The 23,049-nt window shown below is 41.0% G+C and overlaps 3 protein-coding genes across 5 annotated transcripts; all 3 read right to left on the bottom strand.

The window, feature by feature from the left end:
- Window positions 1-98: 98 nt before the first annotated feature.
- leng1 (leukocyte receptor cluster (LRC) member 1) lies at window positions 99-4,506 on the bottom strand. Of its 2 annotated transcripts, none has more exons than XM_086038158.1 (5): window positions 4,409-4,506; window positions 3,473-3,659; window positions 3,018-3,200; window positions 1,807-2,123; window positions 99-799 (listed from the first exon to the last, which is right to left on the bottom strand). In XM_086038158.1, exons 2-5 carry the CDS (start codon window positions 3,602-3,604, stop codon window positions 580-582), a joined length of 852 nt encoding a protein of 283 aa, XP_085894284.1. In that variant the 5' UTR covers window positions 3,605-3,659; window positions 4,409-4,506; the 3' UTR covers window positions 99-579. The 2 variants fall into 2 exon arrangements, with proteins under 2 accessions (XP_085894284.1, XP_085894285.1); XM_086038159.1 differs by having other exon boundaries at window positions 4,316-4,411.
- A 66-nt stretch (window positions 4,507-4,572) lies between these two features.
- tmc4 (transmembrane channel-like 4) lies at window positions 4,573-16,798 on the bottom strand. Its single transcript, XM_086038155.1, has 17 exons — window positions 16,724-16,798; window positions 14,634-14,694; window positions 14,330-14,558; window positions 13,148-13,299; window positions 12,560-12,709; window positions 12,386-12,471; window positions 10,688-10,833; window positions 10,459-10,606; window positions 9,311-9,469; window positions 9,073-9,230; window positions 7,756-7,876; window positions 6,490-6,587; window positions 6,221-6,404; window positions 5,744-5,874; window positions 5,486-5,641; window positions 5,284-5,362; window positions 4,573-5,187 (listed from the first exon to the last, which is right to left on the bottom strand). Exons 1-17 carry the CDS (start codon window positions 16,796-16,798, stop codon window positions 5,104-5,106), a joined length of 2,217 nt encoding a protein of 738 aa, XP_085894281.1. The 3' UTR covers window positions 4,573-5,103.
- mboat7 (membrane bound O-acyltransferase domain containing 7) lies at window positions 15,271-23,014 on the bottom strand. Of its 2 annotated transcripts, none has more exons than XM_086038156.1 (9): window positions 22,937-23,014; window positions 21,869-21,951; window positions 21,591-21,720; window positions 21,235-21,361; window positions 20,999-21,155; window positions 19,799-19,994; window positions 18,671-18,823; window positions 17,718-17,894; window positions 15,271-17,220 (listed from the first exon to the last, which is right to left on the bottom strand). In XM_086038156.1, exons 2-9 carry the CDS (start codon window positions 21,942-21,944, stop codon window positions 16,830-16,832), a joined length of 1,407 nt encoding a protein of 468 aa, XP_085894282.1. In that variant the 5' UTR covers window positions 21,945-21,951; window positions 22,937-23,014; the 3' UTR covers window positions 15,271-16,829. The 2 variants fall into 2 exon arrangements, with proteins under 2 accessions (XP_085894282.1, XP_085894283.1); XM_086038157.1 differs by lacking the exon at window positions 22,937-23,014 and adding an exon at window positions 22,777-22,927.
- Between the last annotated feature and the right edge of the window lie 35 nt (window positions 23,015-23,049).

A 23,049-nucleotide genomic window follows, 5' to 3' on the forward strand; every position in this document is an offset into this window, starting at 1 on the left:
GAAATATCCTAAGTATATTGACAATTAGCGGTTATTTGGACACGCCCACAAGACGCATACTCCTGTAATTATGATACTAAATTGCGGGATGCTAAAGATCAATAGTAACAACAACACTGTTTATTATTGTGGCTTGTAGTCTCTACTTATGTACAACTGCACAGAAATATCACATAAATAAACAAGGTTAACAAGATAGCGGTACCTTGCCTTGTGAGTTTAGTTCAAACAATGTCATATCAATATTCCCCATGAAAGCGAATGGAAATGCCACTAATGTGGTTCCATGCTTGAAGGGGTGTGGCCTAATGATGGACAGGAGTCAGAGTTGGCTTGACCCGTTATTACCGTGTGAGCGTCTGGACGCACGTTCTCCTTTCATATTTGTGTGTTCGTCCCATAAATGAAGGTTGGCACAATAATATTTCAGGAAACTCACAGTCACTGGTTTCTTACATACTACACGAGAATCATTTTTGCACTTATTCTGACAACATTTTAATCGACAAAATACTGACATAAATACGTTGCGCGTCAAACGCCGCTCACAATTTTTTTTCGGGGTACAAACCAAAAAGTTCATAATTTTAGGATCTCGTCCCTCCAGCTGTCTCTGTCGCGCCGTTGTCGCTTGCGGGCCAGCTCTGGGAAGTAAGCGTTGTTGTACGGCCGGTCTCGCTCGTTCACCTCCCTGCCCGACTCCTTGTCCTTGCCGTTGCGCTGAGCCAGCAGTGCTTGGGCCCGCCGTCGTTCCTCTGCCTCGCGCTGCAGACGCTCTGCTCGGAGTCTCTCTATTGAGCTGGCGGGACAACGCAAGCAGACTGGTTATTGATTGGGCCTTATTTTGTTCGGTCTGAACGAGTTTCAAAAATAATCGAATTGCAATTTTTTTTCTCACTTAATATTGCGATTTACACATGCGATTGTTTTTTTTTTTTTTTCAAGGTCCCCCCTGTATTTTTTTTTTAATAATCACAAGCAATACATTATTCTTTATTACATTAAACAATGACATATTATACATAGTTTCATACAACAAATCATAAAATGAGCCATTAATTCATATGAAAGACAGTTTATCTACTTTAATTACAATTTTAATGGAAATGAGCAAGAAAAGTCTTGGCCAACTCTGGTTAGATCATTAAGCCGGGAACATAAAAAAAACAAAAACACTAACTACGTCCAGCAGATGGCAACAATAGATCTCTTTTGAAGGAGTTCACCATTTCTATCAAGGTGTATGCTCCTCCAACATGGCGGACGACCCTTTCAAGCAGCTTGTGATCGATGTAGTGTTTGCCGTTAAAGCTACTACGAAGAGTGTCACAAAAGACAGAAAAGATGACCGAGATTATTTAAATTTAAAAGTAGAAGTGATGACGCAATGTAGGTACAGACAATGGCAGGCATGAACGCACACACAATTAAATACTACTATTACTACTACTAAATAGCATGGGAATAGTTTGTAACGTGTGTCGAACGTAAACTTCTTATACAGGTGAGTCACTGTGATTATTTTGCCATCAAAAACACCATTTCATTGTTGTTGGTATTTTATAGAAGAAACGGACTGTTCAGATGTTTGCGGCATCACTAAAACAGAAGTTATCAGCATCAAAGTCACTGCTGTGCATACAATCCATCCATTATATGAACCGCATTCTCTACAACTGAAAAGTACAAAGTCAGCAGAAACTGAAATACTTTGGTAATTTACAGAACCCTGAAAAATCTACTCAAGTATGTACAGTAACTACGTATTTGTACTTGATTACTTCTCACCGCTGGTGATCAGCTTACCTTTCCCCATTGCTTCGCTTTCCTCCTCCGTCTCTCTTGTCTTTTTTCTTACTCTTGTGTGCCGTGGCGGCCGTCTCGCCCAAAGCTTTCTTCATCTCCTTCAACGGGTCCAAACTGTCCTTCAGCCGCCGATCCTTCTTCTCCCGCTCCTCCTCGCTTAACTCCTTCCTCTTGTCGTTCGACATCTCGCTCCGCTTCTCCTTTTCTTTCTTCTCCTCTTCCTTCTCCTGGCCAGTTTTCATGTACCACGGCGTGACCTCGGTCCCCGGCTGGGGTCCGAGGGACACCAGTAAGCCGATGGCGCGCTCCTGTTTCTCCTGGAAATAGAAAGAAAAATCATCGGCGATGAAAATATCTCATTTAATGAACACATATGAAATCCTCGGAATAGTTTTCTGTTATGTCCTCAATAAAGGGGCGGACAGCTCAACTCGGCTGCAGCTAATGAATATTTTACAAATCGAGTATTCTACCGATTATTCAGTTGATTGATCAGATCGAAATAGATTTTGCATTATTAAACACAATAACGTGCAAGTGTCCACTTGGGGTCGCCATACTCACATTCTACTGTAGTATCTGTGAAATGAGTGAGTGCGTATGGCTTGAAAAGGCGGGGCCTGATCCGGTGAGTGACGTGGGCGTCGGCAAACGAGAGTGTGGAGCTGGCGGCAGTGAGCTCAGGTTTTTGTGACTGAACGATTTGGGTTATTCGACTAATCTAGCAACCACATAAACTGAACAGACAATGTAAAACATGAAGCATAAAGCAGCCGAGGTGCGACGATTAATTGACAACTTATCGATTATCAAATTAATTGATAAATATTTTGATTTTCATCAGTTTGAGACCATGTTTAAATTCAAATTGTGCAAATCCGCAGAATTTTAGCCTCTGATTTCTGTAGTCCACCATGAACGGACACTTATTATTTTTGTGTTGCCAACCTCAGATTTTTCCTTTACAAAACAATGATCAACATTGTCCATTTTTGAACATGTTACGCACCAAATCGGTAACTGAATCTTAATCAATTTATGTTTGTGCATTTTCTGTGCTGTCAATTTGAAATAATGTCCTGTTTTCAAATATAGGGATGGAAATTAAAACAGTTGTTTTTGTTTTTTTCCACTTCATCGACAAAATAATTGACAGATTACCGGTAATCGAAATATAAATAATCATGAGCTGCAGCCCTATGATGTAGTACCTTCTCCTCCTTCTTTTCTTTGAGATACTCCTCATTGTCCTTCTTCTCCACGGACTCCTCGAGGGGGAAGAGGTTGAGATGTTCCAAGGCTCCACTCTGTTCCTCATCTTTCACCTCCTGGCTACCTCCTGCTTCCGACTGGAGAGCTGCTCGGGCTTTTCTTCGCAGAAATTCGGTACGTGCCTGAAAGGACGTTGTGTAATCGCAGAGAACGGTGGTGAGAGCATTTAACAGAGTGCGAATCTCTGCCAATCCAAACACCGGGGTCTGGAGGTCAAATGGTCCTGAAGCTGCACTAAAATGGATTTTTCCTTGTTCACTCCAAACATATGATCATATAAAACTCGGCGCTACACACTCGTTTCATTGTATCTGCACCATACAATGAAATGAAGGCTTTTGGAAAAATTTGACCTCCCTACTCCTCTTAGTGTGCATCTGACATTGAGTCACACCTCTTGCTCCGCACGCTCCACTCTCCGCTTGGCCTCTCGCTCCTCCGCGGCTGCCTGAGCTTCATCTCTCCTCACCCGAGCGACGTTGTCCTTGTTACGGACGTGCCAGCTCTTCTTGGGGAGAATGTTCATGGTTACCCCGGAGGACGCTGGTTAGCCTGCTAAGCACTCTAGCTGAACATCGACTCTGGAAGAAAGGAAGAATTTTAAACATTTCAATGAAACACAAATTCACAAACATGTCCAAGGGGAATGTCAATGAATACATAACAGTACATAAACGTCAGCATACACTTTTACGTGTAATCGACTATTATGGAAAGCCGTATGAGCATTTATTCAATATACTCGATCCTACCTATGAATAGTATGATGTTTGTCCTCACTAGTAAGACAATTCAGCACACTGGTGGAACAACTGTTGTGTCTTACTGGTAAGATTCTTTCCACTTCTGTGCGACTTTTCTTCACACTAAAAGTAGAGCTTTCCTTTGACATACCAGAAGGGCAACTACATGTTAATAGTGAAGCTAAACTACTCGTGGGCATCGTGGTGCTACTAGGAGGGTCTCGGAGGCTACGAGTGCATGACACATGCTAAGTAGTTGGAGCTAGTAGCGCTACTAGTGCAGCACAGTAGTGTACTAAGGAGATTTTATTGTGTACAAGTAGGCCAAAAGTGGCACTAGAAGGGGAAATACATACGTATGTAAGTAAAAACATACATAGACTGTTGATACGCGCTTTGTTCTCGTTCGTTTAAGTGTCCAGGCAACCCCCAACTAGCATTAGCGCTTCTGTAAAAATGTTCTAATAAATAACTCATTTTAAAGTTTAACTTACGAATAGAGGTTGTTTGAGGCCCTCAGACACACAACACTACACGTTTAACATACTACCGCCGAAAAACAAGATTAACAGATGGATGTAACATACCTGGAATAAAGTTGCTTTTGCTAGCCAGCCACCGGAACACCACACCGGAAGTAAACATTAAACGTCATTGCAATGACACAGTTTGAACACTAGATGCCGCTGTATACCTTTGAATTTATTAGTTTGAACCAAGCTGTATACGAATGATGCAAACACATGCAATATTACAAATTCATTACATTTATTTACACTTTTTAATGTGGCTTCCATTGCGAATCTCAAAGTAAAACAGCTGCATTAGTTTAAAACTGCAGCCCGGTGAAGTGGTGGTTAGCGCATCTGCCCAGCACTTTTGCGGTTCAAAATTTAAACCTTGGCTGTGGCCCTCTTGTGTGGAATTTGCATGTTCTCCAAGTGCTTGAATGGGTTTTCTCCTGAAATGCAGCCCCCCCCCCCGCATCCCCAAAACATGTATGACTCTAAACTGTCCACAGATGCGCATGAGAGTTTGAATGGTGCCAATACGATTGTCTGGCAAACAGTCAAGGTTGAACCCTGCCACCCTTAATAAGGACAAAATACAAACACAAAATGGACGGATGGATGTTTCAAACTCACCACAAAGTAATGACAGTAGGCATAAAGTCTCCAACTGACTTACTGCCACACATATGAAGTAAAAAATAATGAGTCTGTTTTTATGACGGTATCATAAATACATTAACAGCAATGTGTCTGTAATGGGGGAAGGTTGGTCACGCAAAGTCTCTTGTTGGTATCTGAAGTTGACGACTCAGATTCTCAATCTGTTTGACCAAGAATTGCTTGTCACGGCCCTCCTGCGAGAAAAAAGTAGCAGGACCACACATAAAGGGAAAAAGAAATAGACAAATTGATCAAGGAAAAAAAAAAAAAGCAAATTGACCGCAGCTTACCTGTTTGAGTTGTGCTCTGAGCAAAGTCACACTGCTTCCATAAACAGCAGCCAGAGCAATGAAATAACACATCACTACGCTGTTTGGGAGTAAACAAGAATCATTTTACACGGAAGGATCAAAAATGACTTAAAAACAACGATTTACTATTTATTTTGCATTTTTCCTCTGTGTTCATGTGCAACCATGCAACTTCACTGACCAAGACAAGGCAAACAGAGGGATGGAGAAGGACTGGGATCCAATGAAGAAGAGAAACTCCTGCGTAATTCCCGAAAGGCCGTTGAAAGACATCGGAACAATGGCCCACATGTAGGGGAAGAAGCGGAAGGGCCCGCATCCCATCGATGGGCGGATCCTGAACAACCAAACATGGATCTTCAACAACATCCATTTGACAATCTTTGACAACGTGACACTCGGATATAGCAATTCACAATTAACCAAGGCTACTACTCACTTAGCCACACTGTAGATCATAACCAGAGTGGCCATGGCCCAACCGAACAACAGCACCGCCAGGAAGACGAAGGTGGAGGTGGTGGAGCGGAAAGTTTTCAGCGCGGGGCGACAGTTGTAGAAGAGTGTGACCTGAGGGGACACGACGTAGCCGGTTGGAGGCTGACGAGTATGGAAACCCGATATCCAACTTTAGGTCCATGTATTATTTTGCTCTTTTTCCTCACTAGTAGGACAATTTTGGTACACTAGTAGGACAAGTACCGGTATATGTTACGACTGAGGCCAAACTGTGTACTCGTTGACAACTGCATTCTAACTTGTGTTGCTAGGGACAAAATGCTAACATCTAGCATTTCACTCGTAATACTAGTAGGATGTAGTTGTCCTACTAGTATGTAACCTACATTATCCCACAGGATAAAGGATATCAAATAAATGCTAAAATGGCTTTTCATAGACGAGTAAAGCAGGTTACCTTCTTGCAGTAGAAGAGGATGACAAACTTGGCTGTATTGATGACGGGCAGCAGGGGGCAGAAAAGAGCCCCCGTCCAGACCACCGTCTGACCGTACACCAGGCCCAACACATTGGCAGACACCACAAACTCCTGCCGACCAACCCAGCGGGCAACCTTGTTGGACCAGTTGTCCACCAGCATTCTGACAACCACAAACAAAAGACTGCAGGATTCCCCCCAAAAATGTAAATGTAAGACGGGCAATATTTCCATTTATTTAAGCGCACCTGCGTGGAAACTCTACCAACACGAGCACGCCGATGGTGACGATGAGGTCGAAAAGCGTCAACTTGTACATTTCCTGCCCCACTCGTGTTTCCCAGCACTGACACAAACATGAAAAAAGAAAATGGACAGTGTTGACAGACAAACACAAATACAGTGTTACGTTTACAAATTGGGTGAGGTGCTAAAATCACCCACACACTGTACTTCTGTATTAGCACAGATACTTATGTAAAAACAAAAGATTTTGGTAAATATAAAAGTACTGATTCTATTTATGTACTAATAACAGAATAGTTATCATCACCTTCCTAAAAGGGATTGTACTAATGATCAGTGTAATGAAATAAGTGCCCACTAGGTGGCGCCTATGCAGGGCATTACAAAGGGAGAGTGTACTGTTAGTGAGTAGAAGAAGACTGGTATTGCGTCAATTTGCGTTGGAGCAAAGCATTCAAGTAAACGTCACATCGAAGCATCCCGTGTCTTTATAAATCGTCAACACATACAACATACAACAGTAATGACCTCAGTGATTTTTTTTTCTTAAAACACACACACAAAAAAACTGAACCAAGATATGATATATACTTATGAACTCAAGTTACAACTATTTTACAGTCAATTATATATGATATCTGTTTTGGTAACCTTAGTCTGCACACAAAATATGTATCTCATTTATTAACTTACATAGCACTTGTACTGAAAAGAAGAAACAATTAAGTTACATATCATGTTTTTTTCTTCTTAAACCAAGCGCTCGCTAGCATTGGCTCAGGCTTTTACGTCATCCAAACGATGTGTTCCCACAGCTTAACTAACATTGTCAACTGAGTAACAACAAAAGCTAAATTAGCTCATGCTAACGGCCGAAATATACACTTTACTTGTAGTGGCTGTTTCTGGTATACGCGCAATATGTGTGGCCACACGAGCGCGGCGTTTCTGGGCGGAGAGGCCACAATGTGCCTCAAAATAAAGGTTTTCAACGGGAATTTAGTTAAGGAAGAAAGAGCTAAGCTAATTAGCTCGTTGTTGGTAGAGAGTGACGAGAGAAATTAAAGCACTTTGTCTCTGAGAATATCTTTCATTGTCCTATAAATCAGTTATAATTGAGCCTTATAAGTCCATCTCTTCATAAAATTGAACTTTGGGGCACAAATGAATGATGATTCTTCCCTGGAGTAAAACAAGTTTAAGTCCAGTTTATATTTGCAAATTACGTCTTTAGATTGCTATGTAGTGTGTTGTTTTTGTATGCTTACCGGGTATTCCTGGTGGTTGTACTGGCACACGTCACACTTCTCCATGTCCACCTGGCATGTGATCTGACCCCAAAGGGTGAACAGCAGAACTCCCAAGCTCACCAAGCGCAAGAACACTGACCTGAAGATGACAGAATGCAATTATGGAAAACTTTGTGAACGCTTAAAGTTGAAGTCATCCCAAACATATTTTTTTTCAAGAATATGTTCTATGCGGGCCCACTAGTTGAAACAAGGCATTCTGATAAATATTACGTATGTGGAGTAAGAGTTAATCCGCCCGTTTTTAGCCATTTCTGGGGGCGGCCATTTTGTCACTTCTGTTGACTGAAAATGACATCACAGTTGCTCAGGTAACGACCAATCACAGCTCACCGGTTTTCTGAAGCTGAGCCGTGATTGGTCGTTACCTGAGCCCTGAGCATTTTGTATGTCATTTTCAGTTGACAGAAGTGACAAAATGGCCGCCCCCCGAGATGGCTAAAAACGGGTGCATTTTGCTGCTTAACTCATATTCCACAAACGCAATATTCATCAGAATGAGTGGGCCTGCATAAGACATATTTTTGAAAAAAATATGTTTGCGTTGACTTGGCAAGTCGCGTTACAAATCAATTCTTCGTTCATTTATCCTGTATTTTAGTGTAAGTCTAACTTTTGAAACTAAAACATTTATGTATAATAAATCTGATATTATATATGGTAATACAGCTTAATTTGTTGCTTGTGTTTCTTAAAAAATACATGAGAAGAGTTCCTTGAAAAAAATAATCGCACATTAAATCGCAATATCGAGAGGAAAAATAAATCACAATTAGCTTCTTTTTAAAAAAAAGTTCAGCCCCAATATCAAGCAACAAAATACCTCAAAGGTATTTTCATGGCAAATTATAATGTACTTTATATTTTATAAGACATATACTTTATTACTATATTTATTATTGTATTCATTGCATTTATCTTCCTTTTGTGATGTTTTAATACAACTGTTGTCAGACTCGGGTGTCTGGTTGTTATGCCAACATTTTGAGAGGGATTAGTTTGACTCGCTTAAACTTGGTATGCTTCACATGGCCTTAATATAGTACAAACAACCTTTAATAGGTCACGCATAGCCTTGGCATATCGTACGTCGACAACAGGGATGTAAAATTATACATACACATTCTCGCGTGTGAAATAGAACTGGGCTGGCGGGGGTTTGCTGTGTGGCATCACATTTCTCACTGTTGTCATTAAGTGAAAGAACCGTTTTCCCCTGTCATCAAATAACACCCCCGCATCATCAATTCAACTCCACCAATGTGCCGATCGAACCTCAACAGGGCCATTATGACCGTTGTGCTGGGTGGATATCGCTCGACGTGGGCGATCTGGTCACAGAGGAAAGGCACCAGGAAGTTACCGGCGGTGATCACAATGGAGGGCAGATACTCAAAAATCAAACCCAGAATCCCCTTCTGATCATTCCTTCCCTGTGGTGGGGTGGGGCCCAAAAATCAGTTAGACGTCCTCCATTTAATCAGGATCATTTGCGTCAGTCGTGAGTGCTTACCTGACTGAAAACAGTGGCCACAAAGATGCCGAAGCAGGCTGCCATGATGAGCCCCAAAGCAACAAAACCCATGAAGATACGAAGGGAGTACAAGGTTATCTTTTGCCACAGGGTGAGAGCGGCTGCTTTCTTCTTCATAAGTTGCTCCTCCAGATCCACCTGATTAGACATTTTCAAAGGCCAAACTAAGTGGTGGTTTTAAATACATCGGTACCTCTACTTTACGGACGTCTCTTCATACGAAATTTAGTTGGTTACGTTAGCATGTTACGAAACGCCTCAACAGGAAAATATTGTAACTCTTGTTACAAAAGAAATTTCAGGATACGAAAGGTAAAAATACAGTATGGGCTGCCACAGCCGCAGCTCCGGAGTTTCCTGAACGCAACATACTCATAGCTGCTCTGCCATTGGCTAGCCTAGCATCTTCCTGGCATCCCATTGGCTAAGAGGGACCTCTACCGTACGTGTCTATGTGTGCAGATAGACTGATATGATATGCTATGCAGCGTCCTCATGAGGTGTTCCGATAGTTTTACGTGAATTAGAAACGAGGAAAAGAAAAAAAAAGAAGAAAATCGTTTTTTTTTGTCCATACAAACAAAGCAAGAGATAATAGAAAAGTATGAAAAAGGGATGCGTTTGGCTGATCTTGCCAAGGAATATGACCGTAACATATCGAGAGTCGCCACGTTATTAAATCAGTTGTTTACAAAACGCCAGGCAAAAACCACTTCTGAGAGAGAACATGAACCAAAGAGGGCAAAAATCGATGAGGACAGCAATTAAAAGGTAAACGACCATCATTTTTATTCCTTACTCTATTCTTTGTTTTTTTACATTATGCACAACTCTCATTTATTGTGCAATAATCTAATTATAACATGTATTTGTTACATGTTTTGATGCATTTTTATGCTTTATAAAACATTTATGTCTGAATTTTGGGAGGCTTGGAACGGATTAGGGCATTTACATGGAAAACGCGTCCCTACTTACAACATTTTCTACTTAAAAAATTTCTTCCAGAACCAATGAATTTCATAAGTAGAGGTACCACTGTACACAACTTGTAATTGTCTTTGTTGTTTATTTTGACGGTCAACTATCCATGAACGCGAAAGGTGTTGCGAGTGTCCCGCTCCGACCTGCAGACTGTAGTGGATGTTCTTCTGCTTCAGCTTGGTGGCTCGGTCTCCCAGGCAACCGTAGTCCCAGCCCGTGAACACGATCATGCTGTAGTTGCCCACGGCGCTGCCTCCTGTCGCCACGGCAACTCGAGCCGCCGTGCCCATTCTGCGTGAGAACAGACGGGGAAGAGTTCAAGAGGATATTATTTGTTTGGTGAAATAAACGCGAGTTTTCTCGATGACTGACCGAGCCATGATGCAGATGAGGCAAAACGCAAAGTAGAAGACGGCGGTGAAGAGGTAGGCCAGCGGGATGTTGTAGGAGAAGTTGTTGTCACCCACCAGCGTGTCGCTGTAGTAGCCATAAAACAGGTACGAATACTCCATGAAGCCCTGAGCGCAGCGGGAACAGTCCGTCAAAAAGCGGAAGAAAGTCCTAGGGCTGCACGATTATGAAAAAAGTATTAACCTGTAGAATTTTATACAGTATTATATTAAATAATATATTCAAAATATTACACATTTTAGTCATAAAAAAATCACATTGATTCAAACAATCATTTATTTTTTGGTACGAAACAAGAAAATGTTTAAACATAAAAGACAAATACATTTCTTTGAAACACTATAATTGTGTAAATTCCTTTTGGACCAAACAAAATTGATAAAATGTGTTATTATGATTATAAAATTATAAAAAGTGCAAATGTATTATTTGATTTATTTGTGTAAAGTGCCTTGGATAGAAATGCATATTAATAATCATTTTTTACGATTATGACAATTTTTGTAATGGTGGAGTGTAATAATCGTAATTGTAATTGAATTTCGATTAATTGCACAGCCCCATAAAGTCCTTACACAATTCCTTAGTGTTTCCCAACCTTTACTGAGCAAAGGCATATACTGTATTCTAAATTAGAAAAACGTTGCAGCACGTAAAACAAAAACGTCACCAAAAAAAAAAAGGTAGTTCCACATGAAACTGAAGACAATTTTTAAAACGGCTCTTGAACGTACTAGATTGTACCTACTAAAGCAGTCCTTCTCAAAAAGGGGGCGTGTCTGACTTGATGATTTATTTTATTTTTTGCCGTACTAGAGTAAAGTTGCACGTTCACTACAGTAGGTGGCAGTGGGGCTCTCATTGCTCCTCTGCAGAAGCGTACTTAGAGGGGGGGGGGCATGAAATATTTTCTTCTTCCTGGAGGGGGAGGCGTGACAAAAAAATAATTGAGAAGCACTGTACTAAAGTACATGTATACAATAAGTGCATGAGAATTCCCAACAGTCAAAATTATCGAAATAATCGATTAAAGCAGCACTGGGCAAGAATTCAATCTTAATAAAAAAAAATTAAAAAATCACAACTCTTTTGATGAAACATTGACTTACAAGTAGTTGAATGGGACTTTTTGTCATGACCTGGGGGGGGTGGGGTCCGTATCGTTTTGGCACTAAGCAACTTTGAGGAGGATGGGAGCAACCCTGGCACACCAAAAAAATACAAATGTCCTGAATTGCTTTACGGCATACTCACTTCCTCCTTTCGCTATAAGGACGGAAGTCGATTCGAACGTCTACGCGCTATTACTGGTGTCATGGCAGAAGCCCCCAAAACAAACAAAAAAACCCAAAAGTATTGTTGAAACAAAATGAGATTCATGACCTCATCGCTATTCATCTTTCACACAACCACTGGAAATAGAAACGTAATTCAGTCCAACTCGCAGGCCAGCGAGAGCTCAGGATTTCACGGCGCGTCACGAAACGTGGTTGACTTTTGTCAAAACACTACCGCTTTCGTCCACACGGCGCCGCCATAATCAACAAAAACTGACGTATGACGCAGTGTTGCTTTAAGTCACCATTACATCGCGATTGGTTAGAAGCTCTCCGCAGTTGTCATTTCAGCAGGTTGTGTCGGGTCACTCGAGTTTCTCACCGTTCCCGAAAGGAAGTCAAGGACGTAATTATAGAAGGCCACCAAGCCTTGAGGATTGGGATCGTATTTCATGCATTCCTCGGGCCCTGCAAAACACACACGCCATTCAAGTGACTTGTAAAGTCAGTGAGTACACAACACGGGCATCATCGCATTGCCGGCTGGAGCGGTTACCGGTGTTGTTCACAGGGCTGCTGTCTCCAGCTCTGAAGACGACGCTGGGGACGAAGACGAACCCGGCGATCAGTAAAAAAGAGACAAAATTAAGTACCACCAGGAAGCGCAGGAACAGGAAGTAAGACTGGACACCGCCGCCAAAGTTTCCTGAGGGGATGACGGAGCGCAAAGTTGTGAAAAAGACGCCTTCAAACTTATGACGGCTAGAAAATGCAGTTTGTGTCGAAAAGCTGCAGCGGAAATCTGTGGAAGAACAGTAAATGTCGAAATGTACAAAGCGAGACTTGAAATCGGTCCAGAAATGTGGAAGGCGGTGGTTAATGTTTAGCGATATCGTTTTATTTGTGAAAATTTGGGAAATTGTTCTGAAGATGTCCTGACTGAGCACAAAATGTTTCAAGTGGGAATTAATGGTCAATAAATGTGGAACGAGGAGCTAATTATGCAAAACCTCTTAAATATGGGGATTTATTTTGAAGAGGAAAAAAAAAAAAAAGAGAATTTTATTGTGAAAAGTTTTGGAATTCTTGGAACGTAGGAACTCTTGGAAATCTTGAATTTGACAAATGAGTTGGTGTAATGTACCTCCAATCTGTTGCAAAGACTTCCTCCACAGCATAAAGAAGTTCAGGAACTCTCTGGCGTTAGTTTTGGTTTGCTTTAGGATTCTGCGCTTCTTTTGTTTCCAGGACATCATCCTGGAGGAAGCGACGGGCACCTGCATTTCCTGCACCTGCCTGGAGACAGAAAACAATGCACATGGCTATGTCAATACAGATGACTACTAATACGATGAGAGAAACGATTTTTTTCCCCCCATTAATTATCCATTTTCAAGAGTACAGATGACATTGGATTTTAATGCCCAAAAGATTATTACAATGTCGTGTAATTAAACTTAAAGCGGAAGTCAACGCAAACATATTGTTTTCAAGAATATGTTCTACGCAAGCCCACTGGTTGAAACAGGGCATTCTGATAAATATTGCCTTTGTGGAATAGGTGTTAATCCACTCGTTTTTAGCCATCTCTGGCGGCCATTTTGTCTTCCGTCGACTGAAAATGACATCACAACTGCTCACGACGACCAATCGCGGCTCAGATTCAGAAAACAGCTCAGCCGTGATTGGTCGTTGCGAGCAGTTGTGATGTCATTTTCAGGAGGCAAAATGGCCGCCCCCAGTGATGGCTAAAAACGAGTGGATTAACACTTATTACACAAACTCAATATTTATCATAACGGCGTGTTTCAACTAGTGGGCCTGCTGGGAACATATTCTTGAAAAAAAATCTGTTTGGCTTGACTTCCGCTTCAACTATAAATGAGATTTGTTTGAATAGCTTATTTGTGGGCACTCAAGTGAGAGTTGATGCGCATACAGTGGATATAAAAAGTCTACACACCCCTGTTCAAATAACAGGTTTTATTTAAAAAATGGGACCCAGATCAATCCTTTCAAAAATATTCCGACCATTAATTGAAAAACAAAACAGTACATTCTTTTTGCGAGGGGAAATAAAAACAAACCACTAAAATCATTTGGCTGCATAAGTTCGCACAGCCTCTAAGTGCAGATGTGACCGTATTCAGAATTAACCAATCACATTATTTAGCACATAACGCTGATGAACCCTTAACAAATGTCAGCTGTTCTAGTTGGCTTTTCATCTACAGGGGGTGACCCCTGCAAAACGTGAAGTGTGTGTGACATAATGTGTCAAAAATCATTTTTCTTTTAAAAAAAATAAAAAATAACATTTTCAGACCTCACAGCCCTTTTAAGCGCCATGGGCAGAGGGATGGTGCGCAGCTCCCGAAGCTCGTGGCCTGATTCTCTCCAGCCATCCACTTCATCCTCATAATCGTCGTCGTCGCCCTCTACTTCGGTGGCCGCCGGGTTCCAGTTGAAGTGAGGGTAGTTCCGATTGGAGCCTCGAGACGAAGGGCGTCTTAATCTCAGCGACTCCTCGCCGTTGGAGTATATGTGATCGCCGACTGCAAGACAATGACGGCTTTTAGGCAGGTGTGTTATTTAGTCTTCGGGGAAAAAAAAAGAAAAGAATGACACACCTTCGGCGTAATCGTAGTCACTTGGTTCTTGTCTCGGTGGGTCCATTCCTCGTACGTTACGCTGTCAAAATAAGAATACAAATAAAAGGTGTGGGGGGGGGGGTGGACTTGTCTTGAGGAAGCTGTGTATTTCCTGGATTGTCTCTCTCCTCCTCCGATGGACTTTACTCTCTTTGCAGGTGGACGGACTTCCTTGTGTTGTATTGTATTGCTTTAACCCATTATAACCCACAACTAGAAGGCAGAATTCTTCCCATTGTAAAAAAATAAATAAAAATAAAAAAAAAGGGAAAATTGTGCCAGTACAACTACACAAATTCTCAGTGCCTTTACAATAAAAATGATTTGCAAAGCACATTTGAAACGTCGTATACAGGATATTGTGCAGGTGACTGTATGAAAAGTCAACACAACCCTGTTTGTATCCCTTTTTTTAAAAAAAAATAAAACAGCTGAACTTTATTTGGGATAAATAGTGGCAAGTGTGCAGCAGACCCCCATTTAAAATGAAATGCGATCGGTTCATTCTGAACGCAGCCACATTGCCAGTTTTGCGAGGGTGTGCGCACTTATGCAACCACCTTATCTCAGTTGATTTGTACTTCCACCTTTGAAAAGATTTGAAATGATTCATCTCTATACAACAAAAACCTGATTTGACCAGGGGTGTGTAGACTTATAAATAGAATTATTCTTATTACTCCAACTGTATTTTAAGTTATGACCTTACAAGAAAGCAACAACAGTAATGTGACACGGATAACACAACAGGGGAAGGAAAAACCTGTTGTGAGGAAACGGGCAGGTGTGTTTGTGTTGCCAAGGGCCATTTTCAGTTATCGCAGGCCATGTGACATATACATACACAATATATATATATATATATATATATATATATATATATATATATATATATATATATATATATATATATATGATACATATAATACATATACAGTACATATACATATATATACGTATATATATATGTCAAGGATTTGATCAATGCAAATTTTCCATTCGTTCTTTTCCGGTTTTACAAATGCTTTCATGTTCTGCGCACATTTTGACCATGTTGGAGTAGAAGAGCGAGCCTCAGATATATTCACGTAACTTTTGAGGATGATGATGTTTTCCACATTCTGGCAAAGTGGTTTCCAAACGACAGCGTGTTCGGCCGGCGTTTTGTTGGACACAGTTGTGCTTTGAGATACAATTTGATACAAGTTTGTTCCATAACCATGGACGTAACTCAAATCCTTTCCCCCCCCCCCACTGAAATAAATGGAAATACTCATTCCACCCCCCCCCCCCAAAAAAAATAAATGACTTTTTGAATAAGAAAAAAAAGCACAATATTTGACTTTAAAAATATATACAGTAATGTAAGACCAAAATAAAAAGCAAAGAAATAATAAGTTCGTCTACGACATGTTTTTTGCGTGCTGCTGTTTCTGGTAGGCATGCCGTGACCACCCGAGGGCAGTTTAATAAAGGGATACAAAAGAAGAAAAGTTTCAGAACTGACACGTAAGCTGCAGTAATATTTCTATTAATTTAAAAAAATATATATACAATGAATAAAATATATTCTTTTTGGGTTCCTTAGTTCCATGCAACGATGACGGTAATTATATGCACAACACCTGACTTTATCCTTTAAGTATTTGTTTTACTTTACAACAGAGAAAATACTCTGCAAAAATCGGCCGATTTTTAGGGGGTGGGTCGGAATGTTTGAAAGTCATTATATTTTTCTGATGTTGTAATTTGCTCATGTGAAAAATAATCCGTTATAATCCGTCATTGTGGGCTTGATTTTCAAACGGCGAATATCGGACAATTGAACTGGGCCCCTACTTTTATTATGATGATTCACTCAAAGCTATGTGATGTAATTATCTTTGTTTCATGTTTAGTTTGATAATAAATTAAAAAGGGAGTGACTGTAAACAGCTTGAAGCCTTTTTTTTTTTAAATGAAACTGCTGCTTGTTGTGAAGCGCCGAGTTGACTTCACTGCTAGCTACCAAAATCTGCCCTATACTGCAGCTCGTATCTTGAAAAACTTGTAAGGTGGCTCACTTGTACCTCAAGGCGACGCTGAACATGTAAAGAATGTGCAGTGCAGTGGGAAATAAAAGTCTTGAGCAAACTCCGCCTCATGTCCCTCCAATTCCGTAAAGCGCCATCGCTTTCAGTCATGTTTTTCAGTCTTATCGCCGTTTGTTATTTGCGACTTATCTGTCTTCTCCTTGTCTCCTCGCTTTCCTCCCTTGAGAGCCCTGCCCGCCATTATGCAGCCGACAGCCAGCACGTGCATGGCGAAGTAGATGGACGACCAGTAGCTGATGGTGTCGGAGGCTTTGAGCAGCACGAAGCCCATGCACATGTAATCGTAAGCTCGCATCTTCAGGAACCAGTGGACCCAGTCGAAGATGTTCTGGCCGCGCGGGCCCAGCCGGGCTCGGACCGACGCCTCCATGGCCGACTCGGCGGCGATGCAAAGCGGGATGGTGAGGAAAGAGAGGTAGTATCCGGCGTGCAGGCCGTGCCAGTAGGCGCTGATGAACATGGTCCAGCCCGCCCTGAATGTAAAATACGTTTGGCATTTGATGTTCACGTTGATGCGTTTTAATTCAGCATCAAGCTGAAGATGCTTCGAAACCAGCTCGAAGATCAAGAAATGAGTGCCTGGTGGGGATGTAACGATGAATCGAAAAGCGATTTAAAATCGATTCACCCCGATTCATCACTTTGATTCATCGAAAAATTGATACGATTGATCGAAGAATCGTGTTGCTTTAATTCATCTAGAAAGTGATGTCTTTTCACTCCGGATGCATAGCACATTTTGAAAATGTGCAAAATATGCTTTTGCGCCAAAAATCATTGCGTGTTGCCTTTGTCGATGGCTGCAGAACCACACTAGTGCACAGAGACAAGCATGGTAGCAAATTTTTTTAGATCGAATAGAATCGAAAATCGGGAACTGAAAATCGAAAAAATCAAATCGAGTCGGCGCTTGTGTGAATTGTTACATCCCCAGTGCCTGGTCAATAAAACAAGCGTTTTCTTCCCTCACCTGAGCGTGTAGGACTTGAAGGGGGCGTTGGGGTAGATGTAGTGATGCAGCCACCACTGCACCGTCATGTTCCAGTAACGCATGCCGTGGCGCACCTTCACGCAAAAGTCCGTGTTGTAGCAGTCGATGTTCTGGATGGTTTTGAAGTCGTAGGTCTCCTCGGCCAACGACTCGGGGCTTGAGGGAAAAAAAGAAAACTTTTAAAGATGGGGCGGGTCAACTGTGATGTTTTCTCACGTATCCTGATGCAAACTGATTTTTGTTGGACATATTTTAATTCGGGCCCGACAGATATGGATTTATTTGAGGCCGATTACCGTCTAATCTAATCGTCTAAAAAAAATTGAAAAATAAGGCACTGTATTGTTAAAAAAAATGCATGGCAATTTTCTATTTGCTTTATTTCCATTTGTTTAAAAAATACATAAAAAACAATAAAGTGAACTAAAACAAATACAATGAAGCACAAATGTCCAGTGGCAGGAAAAAGCATTTAATTAATGAAGTTATAAGGACATTAATCCTTGTCATATGCGTTTTTGTGTGACGAGTAGTTGAATGTGTGTCATATTTAACATATTTATGTTGCTATGATTTTATTTTTTCAATTTCTTTAAAAAAAAAAAAACTAAAAAAAACGGACTTTAGGTTGTGTGTAAAATAGTGACATCCAAGTCAATTCCTTGCACAACTTACATTGCTCACCTAAGCATTGCTTGTAAATATTTACTTTGTTTTGTCAAGTCCATAGAATGACCTTATCAACAAACTGAATACAGTATATTTTGAAGGATATTAGGTCGTAAAAAAATGAGACCAGTGATGCAACTGATGTATATGGTTCGAGTAAATAACGGTAAAAACAATCAGCGATTTGGCCGATATTTGAAGGGGAATAATTGTCTGATGAATCGGTCGGGGCCCAATTTTAAGAGCAATCCACTTTCAGGTACCTGTAGCGGACGGTGGGTCCCCCGCCCGGCTTGCACTGAGCCTGTTCTGGATAGCAGCCCAGACCGGCGCTGATGCATCCGGCCTCAGCGCTGCACCACGCGGCGTAGAAACGCATCCTGAACACGAAGAACACCACCATCATGTAGAAGAACCTGATGTGGTGGAGATAGAGAAGAACGAGTGTGTTAAAAACAGTATTTCGCTAACTTCAGATACTGGACATCATACTGAGCTGGTTCTAAGATGTTGCCTCTTTAAATTGATACAGTGATTCTCAAAGTGTGATATGTGGAAGGATCACTGCCTAAGTACAGTTCAGTTGTATTTAACCTTTTTGTGTTATACATTTAAATTAGGGATGGACAGATTATCGGCCGGGCTGATAATCGGCGCCGATATTGTGCGTTTTGACAAATATCGGCATCGGCCTTTTTAAAAAATCTGATGGCCGATAATAAATCAATTTAAAACTGTGTTGAAATCAAAACAAAGACATGTTGAAAGTTTTATTTTCTGTCATTTTGACATATTTTTTTTTCAAAATTTACTGTTGAAAACTATATGGAGCTGTTTTGTGTATTTTAAGTGTTTTCATTTGACTTTTTAAGACATGCTGACTACTCTGGATGCTTTCCTGAACGTTCGAATTTGATAAAGATGTATATTGTCAAAAAATTATATTAATCATAATACTACAAAAAAAAAAAACTACATTATGCAAATCCAAAAAATTCTTCAATGAACATATGCTTAAAGACGTTGCAACAAAGTTAAACGGGAAATCAACGCAAACATATTTTTTTCAAGAATATGTTCCCAGCAGGCCCGTTAGTTGAAACAGGGCATTCTGATAAATATTGTGTTGTGGAATAAGTGTTAATGCACTCGTTTTTAGCCATCTGTGGGGGCGGCCATTTTGTTTTCTGTTGAGCGAAAATGACATCACAACTGCTGACAACGACCAATCACGGCTCAGATTCAGAAAACAGGTCAGCCGTGATTGGTTGTTGTGAGCAGTTGTGATGTCATTTTCAGTCGACAGAAGACAAAATGGCCGCCCCCAGAGATGGCTAAAAACGAGTGCATTTTGCTGCTTAATTTATATTCCACAAACGTTGTGCGGTCACCTGAAAAAGAAATTGTGTTCCAGGAACTGGTCGGTGCGGACGTAAGCCAGAGGGAATGCGGAATTGACGGCCAGGAAGAGCGCACCAAAGACAGGCACCATCTTGAGCCGCTGCAGGCACGGCTCCCAGCCGGGCAGGGCCAGCGGTTTGGGCTGCTCCAGCCAGTCGCTGTAAGTTTGGAAGCGAAAGAACGGGCCTTTTGGAGGGAAGAAAACGGGCAGAACGGGAAAAGGCAGTAATGAGAGGACAATCGTAGACGGCAACGACATTATTGGACATGCCAGATAAAGGAACGCACAAAAGGGGAAAATGGAGGGAAAAATGGCGTTGGATTCAAAGAAGAGCACGACAACAGAATAGGGCTGAACTATTTTGAAAAATAATCGAACTGCATTTTTTTTTTTTTTCATTTTAAAATGATGACTTTTTCAAAGGTCCTTTTCCGATGTATTTTTTAACAAACGAGCAATAAATGAGTCTGTATTGCAATAAACAATATCAGATTTGTTCGACATAAATGTTTTGGTCCTAGAGGTTAGGCCTTATTTATTTATCCTCCTCATTTAGAATCGATAGCTCACCTTGACCTAACTGTCTTTTAATCGTTCACTACGACAACTTCACAAAATTCGAGCACACAAGTGTGGCGTGTACTGTAAGTCAATAAATTACAACACTAATGCAAACAAATCCTTATCACTATTCAACTTTTCATGAAACAATGACATGTAAACGTGTGGAATGCGCTTCTTAAACACTGAACCTACCCACACATTATATGAATAAATACATACATTTAAAAAATGGGACTCATCCACTACTGTTTTGCACAAAACAAAGCCAAAAAATGGGCTGTTTTGTACAAAACAACCCAGAGAGTTGGCTCAAATTGACGCAAAGTTGGTTCTTTTTGACAGCTGCTTTTGCAATTTGAAAATTGTCTTCTACTACACTGTGATGTCAATTTGAATTGGATTAATTGTCCAGCCCTATACATTAGTGCTAGCTATACTATTTAACTATACTAGCGTGACGTATGTGCACTCACATGATGTTGGACAAGTAGCAGAGTGAGACAAAGAGAGACAGCGGTTAACGGTCGTGCACAAGTAAAACCATTTCAACAGGATGAACAACACAACATGCAAATGTTTCCACATCTCCTCTGGCAAGTGACACAACTTCCTCCTCGGGACTCACCTGTCATGACACCCACGTAACAGTAGCTGTAGGACATGATGTCATACAGCGACGGCTCCCGAGACAGACAACCGACGACCGCCGACCTGGCGAAGGAGCTCACTTCCTTCTTCTTCTCCACGTGGAAGCTGTGCACCTCATTGGCCAGGCTCACCATCTAAGTTGGATCACAGTGCAGAAAGTGGAAAAAAAATAAAAATAAAACTTTGGATTTTGGTTTACAGACAATCGCGTACCTTGAGAGTGAGAAGCAGCTGGACGGCGTTGGCAAAAGGCGTCGGAGCTGGCAAACCGAACCAGGTGACCAGCCGGAAGAAGAGGAGGTAGAGGAAGGTCCAGGCGAGACTCAACGCTGGGGCGAGCCTTCATACACAGAGGGACAATGTGCTCAGTATAAGCTAGGTTATACACCAGGTTTATAACATCTCACAAAAATGAGTCCAAGGTAAATGATTTCAAAACTTTTTTACATCATTAATGTGACTTTATACTCCTCTTCTATTCTCACTTTGAGATTACACTGTCTCCCAGTGGTCTACAATATTAAAATGAATAAATACATTTAAAAAATATACATTTTTTCTAAAACTACCTCCAGTTTGCCTTGATAAAAATCCATGTTCCAATCACCGTCACCAGAGAATGGAGTGTATGCACTTGACAGGTAGCGATGGTAATGGAGAGGCCCAGAAGCATAGCAGCCCCCTGCTTTACAGGAGGACCTGAAAGCAAAACATTGCATAATCAACACCCCAACTACAGGCAAGCAGTAAGTAAACAATGAAACGCCACTGTATAGTTTTATTATTATTTTATCATTATACAGATTACAACCGTACAAAACATGGAAGCACTCAAAAAGATACTCACTGAGGTAACGGAAAAGGAATCCAAGCGGGATGGAGGCTGCTAGGACTCCCAAGTACACCAGCTCATCGGGAGACATTGCCGCTCTGCAAGCAAAAAAAATAAAACAAATAAAAATACATTTGATTCATATGCAAGGGGTATCAGAAAGGTTCCAGGACGGGTGTCACAAAAGATATGTTTCAAACCCAAGCTACTATTTTTTTGTTTTTTAAAGACGTGGACAAGATGGCCGTGATGACAGAAGAATCCTTCCATGTGTGCATGAAGGTGTGGCAGAGGAGATTGGGGGGGATTATTGTGAAGTGGAAAACTTTACGTTTGGATGTGAACTATGTATTGTGTGACGGAACTTTTCTGACACATCATCTAGTATCGACATTGATTGAAGATTGTGACTGAATACAAGTGCTGGACAAAACATCTTCCTTTTGAGTAAGATGTACTGTTTGAACAATGTTGAGCTCTTCTTAAGAGTACAAATGTAACAATAAAACATATCTCGCTGTGACATGATTAACTACACTTATAGTAATTACGATATGAATAGTTCAATTAATACTCTCCCTAGAAGTAAAATAAAATTCGCCATGCTGTAGCGGACGCTGACAGTGGTAATTTCTGGTTTTAGTGATTTGTATGTAAGAGGAGACTGTAGCTCCAGATAGGCAGCAACGTCGCACATGGAAAGGCTAAGCTATATCTACATAGCAAATTTTAGGTTTTGGACTGAAGTGTGTGTTAGTGCAGGTTATGTAAAGTATCTTCAACCTTTGAATGCACTTAGGATCCCAAATTATGGAGAGCTTCGCGTAATTTTTCTACGCCTTAGTCAACGTGACCTGGACTAGGGTTAGGTTAATAGCGATTTAAAAATCGGTTTATTGAAAAACACAAAATAGTCAACTCACATGCGCGAAGCGGGGTAAACGAGTTATAAAGTGAAAGTCAGCACCCGGGCGGGATTAGCCGTTTCTCAATGCTAATAGCACGACATCGTATGACATTTGTTTAAACGGCTAGCGTAATTACTGTTTACACAAGCGTGTTACATGAAGCCAACATACTTACACGGTTGACTGATGTTAGGTGGAGACGAACCCAGCCCTGCTTTGCCATTCACAAACAAGTGTCCACAGATGTGGCAAATACTTCCGGGTTGGTGACGTTTGACTTCATGATTG

Source organism: Filicampus tigris, chromosome 8 (genome assembly GCF_054856515.1).
Source record: "Filicampus tigris isolate MCC_2025a chromosome 8, RoL_Ftig_1.0, whole genome shotgun sequence".
In the NCBI taxonomy this organism is placed as follows: domain Eukaryota; kingdom Metazoa; phylum Chordata; class Actinopteri; order Syngnathiformes; family Syngnathidae; genus Filicampus; species Filicampus tigris.